Genomic DNA, 9,809 nt, shown 5'->3' with positions numbered 1-9,809 from the left:
ATAGCTGCCTATTGCGTAGTAAGGAGCGAAATGTTTTTTTTTTTACACTTTAAAAATGTAAGTTTAACAATATAGCAATGAATTGAGAGACGTCTAATATGTGACTGTTTTTGTGGATTTTTTCTTCAAATACAATAAAATCTATGCTGAAATAGGTGAAAACTACTTCATCTTGAATGAAAGTTCGCATAAAACATCTTGCATATAAAAATCATGCTATTGTATTTATTTTCATTTGCGTTAAAAAATATAAATACTTAAAGTTATTCGCTTAATTATTATATCTATCTAATCTCGATATCTTAGCCAAGTAAAATTTGTATACATATATTATAGAATTATCTGCCATCAGGCCAAACAATGCTTTCGATAAAGTCCAAAAACCCTGCCACCTTTGTGTAGACACCCGGTAACTTTGTGCCACAAACTAAGCCAAATGAAACGACGCCAACAACTCTATATTTACCCAACCATTTGTCTTTGATTAGTTGCAATGGACCGCCTGAGTCACCCCAACAAGCCTCTCGCCCCGGAGCAAAGGCACAAAGCTGCGTCTCATGCGCCATCTGATCTGTATAACTAATGTTGCATTGTGCAAGCGGTACCGTATTTAGCTTGGCTGCCAACAAGCGAGCTGAAGTTGCTATAAAACGAATAAAATATATCCAATGAAAAATCTAATTCATATAAAAATCAAATTTCATAAATGTGGCATACTCTTATTTTCGGTGACTCCCCAACCGGTCACAATCAGTTCGGTGTTATCCGGCAGATCCGTAAGATCAGTGTGCAGGCAAGTTGGGTAAACCTTGACACTATATTCAGCATCTTTAGCCAATTCAATCAAGCCAATATCAAAATAATTGAAAAAGCTTGAATAGTTCTCGTGTACATAGGTGGCCTACAATGTAAAGGGAGGGAAATAAATAAGTATGTACGTACATATGTACACTGGCGGTCACGAATAATGTACCGCCACAATTATATTTTAATTGAGGTAGCAGTTTGGTTCATGCTATAAGAATAATAGTTATAGTAATACTATGAATGAAATTTAGAAAAATTCATCAAAGTTCCATCAAAATTTCAATCTTTTTAATCAAACCGTTTAAGAAAATTTGAAAAAAATAGTGGTGGTTGCATATGTAAACCGCACATGTAACCTTTAGAAAAATTAACAACACTCACTTTAATATCCACCTCGAGTCGTGTTTGCCATTGTTCGGCATCATTAAAGTCCGTCACACCCAAAATGACTTTCAAAGCTTTACTGCCCCTCGTTTCTATGCAGTGAGCAGCAGTCAGAACGAAACGTTTGTCGATCAATGTCCCACCGCACGTCACGTCATCTACGTCATAGACAATTTTAGCCACATGTGGATACTCTGCAAAGGCTACGGGTTCGCCGCCAAGTATATGAACTACTGAATTTGGCATAAGATCCTTTTCAATCTCTCTACATGCTGCAATCAGAATTGGTTTTATAATATTGAAAAATATTTATTTGCCACTTTGAATATATGTACATACCACGATCAGCTGGCCGATCAGAGGCACGCGTTCGCGTCAAATTACTGCAATAACAGAATTAATTTGGTTATTTAACTGTATTGAAATATGTAGTGTAGAACAAACCTCGCTGCTGGTCTTCGGCCTCCGGCCCCAAATCCTGCCTCTTTGATCAGATCTCTTAATCTCTGTGTCCGTTCGTCTGCTGTTAGTGCGGCTAACATATCTCGAATTGTTTTCGATGAAATGGTGACGAATTCCGGCGGCTTCACTGTAGTTGTACTAGTAGCTAGACTGTTTCTGTGCCGAAAAATATTTATTTGTAAAAGAAAAATTCGGCATTAGGTATGCGCCTAGTACATTAGGGTGGCTCAATTTTTTGTTTTTCTGCCAGCCCCCAGAACTGTGTTTTTTTAATGGGCTAATATTCAACCGCGTCGCAGGCGCTTCTAACTTCCATATATTTTATATGGGGAAAAACGATTTTTTTCGTAGAATTGCCTTACAATCGTTAAAAATAAATAATTTTTCATTAAATAAAAAATTTCCCTTCAGAGATCTTCAAAAACGGAAAAATTTAAAGTTTTACTAACTACTTTTTCATAACGGATAATTTCTTTTTTTTTACAAAAATTATTTATTTTACTTGTTTGTCACCAAATCATGCATGTTTTGAAAAAATATTTAGTAAATTTCTATTATAATTTTGGCAGATTTATGAGAGGAAAAATATTAATATCTAATCTAAAAATAACGGTTGTATAGCAAGTTTACGGAAAAAAATCATTTTTCCCACATATAGTGCTCATCATAGCTATGCGACACTCAAATATTGACAAAATTTGACTATTTGTTTTGTAAATTTTTGGTTTTAATTCTTTTTTTTAACAAAAACAATCTAAAACCAAATTTTAATTTTACTATAACAAAGCGCACTTTCGAAGTAGCTGGGACCCTCTGTTGAATTTTTGAAATTTTTTGTGTTGACGATGTCAGTCATTTTCTTCTATACGAAGTATGTTCGCCGATTTTTTATACGGAGAAAAAGGACAACACCTTCAGTCATGCACTCTATTGTGCAATACGTTTATAATAAGTTAATTAAAATTAAGGAGTTTTAAAATAAATATGTAGTCAAATCATGACAATATGTGAGTGTCGTAACGGTTTCTTATTAATTTCCTTTTTTATACTTCTCTGGGAGCGGCAGCAAAAAATACCAAAAAGTTGATTTTCCGGCGCATTTTTGGGCCTTCCTTAACTGCAATACATATGTATACTTACGGACAACAAATAATCCCTGCACCTATATTGTGCCCACAATGACCCACGTACTTGCTGGTAAGTTGCATTGCGTCCATAGTGGATTGCAAGTGCGGACAATTTGCAACTACTGCGCATATGCCTTCATAATTATCCGTTTGGCAGGAATCGTTTTCTGGAATGCAAATAAAATTTTTAAAAGCTTCAAAACATTTGTCCTCGGTTTTTTTTATCACTTATCACAGGTTCTGTAGCAGCGGTTTGGATTTAGGTTAGCTCATGACGATCTTTCGGGAAGCGAAGTTTGTCATAGAGGTCATTTAAGAGCAATTGATTTTCATACACTTTTCTTTTAAAAACATACAATCAGTTCTTCTAAAAAAGCCTACAATTTTAAAATCACATTCACTTAAATATTTACCTTCCGATTGTGTTCTTCCTTGCAGGGTATAGGTGGTGAATAACAGCAAAAACAAAAAGGTATCGCGACAATTTTTCATAGACATTTTTAATGATTACAAACTTTGGTAACTAATTTCCGTTCAAGCTTTTCTCTGAGACTTTTTATAACTTCATGTGGCTATTACTAATTTTCAACTAAACATTCGATCGATGTTTTATATAAAATTCTGAAGCATGAAAGTGTTATGCTAAACAGTTGATGACTATTTTAAATTCATTTAATTTTTAAGAATTGTTGTCGCACATGCTTTTTCCATTCCTAAGAATTCAAAAAGCGTCACTTTGTTATACATAATATATGTAACCCTTGAGGTCAGCTGATTTAGTTAAGTGATATTTTGACCAGTTTTGACTATTTTTCTTTTGATTATTTAATGTTTAATATATTTTTATAAAAGTGTAGCATATTGATAGCCAGCGCCATATAAATCATTATATATTTCAAAAATTGTAAAAAAAAATATAAAAATTCAACGAGCTTTACCAATTACACCCAAATATTGCAAACTTTCGATTCAGAAATTTTCGAACATACTTTAGGTATATGGAAGAAAATGCACAACTTGTCAGCTAAAAAAATTTTGAAAATCAACATCTAAAATTTTTCTACTTTAAAATTGGCAAAGGTAAAAATAGTAAAAGTACAAAAAAGGTAAACTGAAGCAGAAAATGATAAACATAACGGTAAAAATAAACAAAAAAGTTTACTTTGCGATCTCTGAATATTACAGGGGATGATGAAATCTATTAGAATTTAAATTAATTTTTCTTTGATTTTTTTTTTTAATACAATTTACTTATTTGTCAATTTTTAAAAAACAAACATTTAGTTTTATGCGTTCTTAGAAAAATAATTTCCTCAACTATGAACACATCTATGCATTGTAGTACAAAGATTGCTTATCATTAAAAAATTCAATGAAATGCATAGCAGACAATGCATTTAGTTGTGAAAGCTATGAGCGGCAGTAAAGATGTAAACGCAAGCTTTACTTACATACGTGATTGAACTACATACATACATAGAGTGCACATATCGCGCACGATCTTCAAAAGTGACGCAACTCAAAATTTGAAATTTTTAAAATTATGCACTAAAAATGTACACAGAGCTTTTATTTACGTTTCAGCAAAAGCTGGAGCAAATTTTTGTTATGAATTATTGAAAAAATCTAAGGCAAAGTCTTGCTTGCCCATATGATTAGCTTGTGCTAAGAAATAGTTTTTCGTGTAATTTTGAGTTGTGTCTCTTTTGAAGACGGTGTGCTATATATTAAGTATAACAGAGTAATGCTTTTTGAATTCTTAGGAATGAAAAAGCATGTGCGACAACAATTCTTAAAAATTAAACCAACTGAAGCTTGGGAATTTTATATGAAAATTGAATCGAGTTTAGTTGAAAATTAGTAAGAGACACGTGAAGTTGCAAAGCGTCTCAGAGTTTGTAATCATTAAAAATGTCTATAAGATATTGTCGCAATAACTTTTTGTTGTTGCTGTTATTCGCCTATATCCAACAAGGAAGAACACAATCGGAAGGTGAATATATTTAAGTGAATGTGACATTAAAATTTTAGGTTTTTTTAGAAGAACCGTAAGTATATTTTTAGAAGACAATATACAAAGTATGTACGTTTGAAGAAACGTCATGCTGACTTAATAAAATTCGTCTAGCATTTGAGATCGTGTGAAATAGTGCATGTTTGTATGCATATATAGTAGATTTATGTACAATCTATAGTGCACTAGGTCAGAGGCGAATCCAGAGTGAAATTTGGGGTGCCTAAAAGAAGCGCATACGAAGTGTAAATGCGCTAGTCCCTATATAGGACCAAGGTGAGACATGAGAAGATAACAAAAGCTCCACACGTTAAGAAAAACGCCAATATCACTATTTACTGGGCTACTTCCAACACTCTAAAAAATCTGTTTAAAAATTCGACTATAAATCGAGTATATTTTTGTTTATTTTTAAAATTTTTTGGTAAATTTACCCGATGAATATGCATTTTTCTCGTTTACACATTTTCGTGTGTAAAAATCATTTCTGTTAGTGGCTTTACACAATTCTAAGGGTGAAATCAAACAGCAGATGTGTATTTTGTAGCTTGTACAGACTTTCGTAGTAAATTTACGCACACCACAGCAGCTATATTACACTCTAAAAAGTCCGAAATTTAAACAAACTATTCGTTGAATAATCGAGCATGTAATTTCGCGAATAATAAGGTAGGAAATCAGTAACCTACCTTTTAGGTAGGAAATCTACACAATTTTTTTTAGAGTGAAGCCCTATAGAGCGACGCGTATTTAGAATGGCGATCCTCCCTTGCAATACAGCTAACCTAAATCCAAAAAGTTCCCGAAGAACCTGCGATAAGTGATCAAATAACCGAGAACAAATATTTTAAAAGTTTTTAAAATTTGAAAAAATTGTATATAACAGTTTTATTTGCATTCCAGAAAACGATTCCTGCCAAACGGATAATTATGAAGGCATATGCGCAGTAGTTGCAAATTGTCCGCACTTGCAACCCACTATGGACGCAATGCAACTTACCAGCAAGGATGTGGGTCACTGTGGATACAATATACGTGAAGAGATTATTTGTTGTCCGTAAGTATACATATGTAAATGCAGGTTAGGAAGGCCCATAAATACGCCGGAAAATCCACTTTTTGGAATTTTTTGCTGCCACCCCCAAGAAGTATAAAAATGGCAAATAAGGACAACCGTTTTTTTTTTGGAATCGGTTAAGAAATCGCGATGACGAAGCTTTGAACTTTTCCATACATTCTACTATAGGGAAAAATAATTTNGTTTTTTTTTTTGGAATCGGTTAAGAAATCGCGATGACGAAGCTTTGAACTTTTCCATACATTCTACTATAGGGAAAAATAATTGTTTCCTAACATTGCTATAAAATCATTTAAAGTAAATATTTTGTTATTAAATAAAAATATTTCCTTACAGAAATCTGCCAATAACAGAACTATGATGCAAATTTAACTCTAAAATTTGACTAACCATTTTTTCAAACGTTCGAGTTATGGTTACGAACACAAAAAAAAAAGTTGAGATTATCCTTGAAAGTGGTTAGTAAAATTTTAAAGGAAATATTTTACCCAATCAAAAGTATTTATTTTTATCGATTTTATGGCAATTCTACGAAAAAACTAATTTTCGGCATATAAAACCGATGAAAGAGCTCATAGCGACGGCACGGTTAAAATTTAATCCAGTCGGAAATAAATACGGATCTCCTTATTTTTCATATTCTTCAGTTCTGGGGGCTTGCAGAAAAAAAAAATTGGGCCACCTTAATGAAGGTGCATACCAAACGCGGAACTTTTCTTTTACAAACACAAAAATATTTTGGGCGCAGGAACAGTGTAGCTGCTAGAACAACTACAGTGAAGCCACCGGAATTCACCACTATGTCATCGAAAACAATTCGAGATATGTTAGCCGCACTACCAGCAAACGAACGGGCACAAAGATTAAGAGATCTGATCAAAGAGGCAGGAATTGGGGCCGGAGGCCGAAGACCAGCAGCGAGGTTTGTTCTACACTACATATTTCAATACAGTTAAATAACCAAATGATTTCTGTTATTGCAGTAATTTGACGCGAACGCGTGCCTCTGATCGGCCAGCTGATCGTGGTAGGTATATTCAAAGTGGCAAATAAATATTTTTTNAGCGAGGTTTGTTCTACACTACATATTTCAATACAGTTAAATAACCAAATGATNTATAAATTATTTTTTTTAATTTACAAAATTCTACCTCAATTAAAAAAATAGTGGAGATAAGTTATTCGTGACCGCCCATTTATATACATACTTATTTCCCTCCCTTTACATACATTGTAGGCCACCTACNGTAGGTATATTCAAAGTGGCAAATAAATATTTTTTAGTAATTTGTTTTTGTTATTTTTTTGGCCTTATAACAATTATATTCAACAATTTATATTGAGCTCGCGGCCATTTTTTAAATGAAAATTTATTGTGGAAAAGCAACGCTATCACTTCTACCATTTTTTAGTAATTATAAAACCAATTCTCATTGCAGCCTGTAGAGAGATTGAAAAGGATCTTATGCCAAATTCAGTAGTTCATATACTTGGCGGCGAACCCGTAGCCTTTGCAGAGTATCCACATGTGGCTAAAATTGTCTATGACACAGATGACGTGACGTGCGGTGGTACATTGATCGACAAACGTTTCGTTCTGACTGCAGCTCACTGCATAGAAACGAGGGGTAGTAGAGCTTTGAAAGTCATTTTGGGTGTGACGGACTTCAATGATGTCGAACAATGGCAAACGCGACTCGAGATAGATATTAAGGTGAGTGTTGTAAATATTTCTAAAGCGTGCATATGCAGTTTAGATATGCAACCACCACTATTTCTTTTTTTTAAGAAGTAGAAGTTTGTAAGTTAATAAAAAATCATTTTTTTATGTAGTTCATACTTAACTGAAAATATATAAATCAATATTTCAAACTTTGCTTAAAATTTTAAAAAGACATCAAAAATTATAAACTTAAAAAAAATTTAAAAATTCATCAAATTTCAACAAAACTTTAAAGTTTTTAATTAAAATGTTTAAGAAATTTTCGAGTATTCAGTATTATAGTCCGTTTAATTTTAGTATAATAAAGTGCAAGTTTGATGTAGCTCAAAATTTTGGTTGATGTTTTACAATTTTTTTTTTTTGTCGAAGGACCGCACAAGACCGTCGCAAAAAAAAATCGAAAACCCCAACAAGAATTCTAGCTTGCCCATTATTACTCTAAATTTGAATCGGCTATAAAACTGTCATACGAAGCTTTCTTAAAATTGTTTGTTAAAGTGTTTGAAATTTTGATGAAAATTGGATAAATTTTTCAAAACTTTGTAAACACTATTTATTATTACTATTCCTACTATAATATAAACTACAACTAGTGTATATAAATTATTTTTTTTAATTTACAAAATTCTACCTCAATTAAAAAAATAGTGGTGATAAGTTATTCGTGACAGCCCATTTATATACATACTTATTTCCCTCCCTTTACATTGCAGGCCACCTACGTACACGAGAACTATTCAAGCTTTTTCAATTATTTTGATATTGGCTTAATTGAATTGGCTAAAGATGCTGAATATAGTGTCAAGGTTTACCCAACTTGCCTGCACACTGATCTTACGGATTTGCCGGATAACACCGAACTGATTGTGACCGGTTGGGGAGTCACCGAAAATAAGAGTATGCCACATTTATGAAATTTGATTTTTATATGAATTAGATTTTTCATTGGATATATTTTATTCGTTTTATAGCAACTTCAGCTCGCTTGTTGGCAGCCAAGCTGAATGCGGTGACGCTTGCACAATGCAACATTAGCTATGCCGATCAGATGGATCGTCATTTACTTCATGGCATTGACGAGACACAGCTTTGTGCTTTTGCTCCGGGGCGAGACGCTTGTTGGGGTGACTCAGGCGGTCCATTGCATCTAGTCAAAGATAAATCGTTTGGCAATTATAGAGTTGTTGGTGTAGTTTCGTTTGGTTTACTTTGTGGTACAAAGTTACCCGGGGTCTATACTAGGGTGGAAGAATTTTTGGACTTTATCGAAAGCATTGTTTGGCCTGATGGCTGATGACTTTATAAAATACGATGAGATATGTATACATATATGTATGTACAAAAATTTTATTTGGCTAACTTATACAATTTTATAAGTTATTTCCATTACGATATCTAGATTAAGTAAATATTTATATTTTTGAAAGCAAATGAAGATAAATACGACGATAAATAATGTGGACTTTCATTCCAAATGAAGTAGTAGTTTACCTAATTCAGCAAAGATGTTATTTTTCTTGAAGAATAAACACAGTCTCATAGTAGACATTTCTATTATTCAGCTTTGTTTATTTGTACTTGAGAAAAGTCAATGCCGCCAGGAATGCGCAATTTGATATTCTATAATTCTTGGGTGCTACCGTCAACGCTACTGCAACTTTGGTCTGGTGGAGTGATCTACAAGTAAGAAAGCTAAATTGATTTGAAGTGCAATAAATTTGTGGTTTGTGAACACACCTGACCACGTTCAAAATTTATTGGGCTGCAAAACTGTATACTCAAAAAAATTCTAAAAAATTTGATTAAAAAATTCCAAGTTTGCATGAAAATGTATTGAATAAAAAATTTGTGAGTGGCCACACTGCTCGCCACCCGCTGGTGGTAGCAGAGGAAGAGGGAGGCCGCCACTGCGATAGAAAGACCAAGTAGAGGAGTACTTGGCTTCATTTGACGTTTCCAATCGGCTTGAGTTAGCTCAGAAGAGGAGCGACTGGCGTAAAAGAAGAAAGAAGGGTAAAAGAAGAAAATTTTCAGAATCCCACTGTAACTTTCGTTTCAACGGTTAACACTTTTCATTCAATTCGAGCTCTTTATAAATGGCCGATATAACAACCCCGAGAGTTATTTATGCTGTAGCACAGTGTTTTTTAATTCAATCTTACTCCTCTGTTTCAAGTAGTCAAAAATATCAATCGATCAAGAGACAGATCGGTT

At 33.4% G+C, this 9,809-nt stretch overlaps 2 protein-coding genes across 5 annotated transcripts; one reads left to right on the top strand and one right to left on the bottom strand.

The window, feature by feature from the left end:
- Window positions 1-338: 338 nt before the first annotated feature.
- Window positions 339-2,870, bottom strand: LOC108367481 (serine protease persephone-like). Its single transcript, XM_017622100.1, has 6 exons — window positions 2,845-2,870; window positions 1,636-1,809; window positions 1,531-1,574; window positions 1,189-1,463; window positions 718-901; window positions 339-643 (listed from the first exon to the last, which is right to left on the bottom strand). The coding sequence occupies exons 1-6, from the start codon at window positions 2,868-2,870 to the stop codon at window positions 339-341; spliced, it is 1,008 nt and encodes a 335-aa protein (XP_017477589.1).
- A 1,335-nt stretch (window positions 2,871-4,205) lies between these two features.
- On the top strand, window positions 4,206-9,048 carry LOC108367484 (serine protease persephone-like). Of its 4 annotated transcripts, none has more exons than XM_017622105.1 (8): window positions 4,206-4,235; window positions 4,595-4,773; window positions 5,698-5,851; window positions 6,621-6,794; window positions 6,856-6,899; window positions 7,312-7,586; window positions 8,309-8,492; window positions 8,567-9,048. In XM_017622105.1, exons 2-8 carry the CDS (start codon window positions 4,692-4,694, stop codon window positions 8,887-8,889), a joined length of 1,236 nt encoding a protein of 411 aa, XP_017477594.1. In that variant the 5' UTR covers window positions 4,206-4,235; window positions 4,595-4,691; the 3' UTR covers window positions 8,890-9,048. The 4 variants fall into 4 exon arrangements, with proteins under 4 accessions (XP_017477594.1, XP_017477595.1, XP_017477596.1 ...); XM_017622106.1 differs by having other exon boundaries at window positions 4,210-4,235; window positions 4,626-4,773; XM_017622107.1 differs by lacking the exon at window positions 4,206-4,235 and having other exon boundaries at window positions 4,523-4,773; window positions 6,627-6,794.
- The last annotated feature ends 761 nt before the right edge of the window (window positions 9,049-9,809 follow it).

Source organism: Rhagoletis zephyria, unplaced genomic scaffold (assembly GCF_001687245.7).
Source record: "Rhagoletis zephyria isolate East Lansing unplaced genomic scaffold, Rhagoletis_zephyria_1.1 Rzeph_scaffold_02699, whole genome shotgun sequence".
NCBI classification, from domain to species: domain Eukaryota; kingdom Metazoa; phylum Arthropoda; class Insecta; order Diptera; family Tephritidae; genus Rhagoletis; species Rhagoletis zephyria.
Note: the sequence above shows the minus strand (reverse complement) of the source record. Positions and strands in the feature narration are given on the sequence as shown.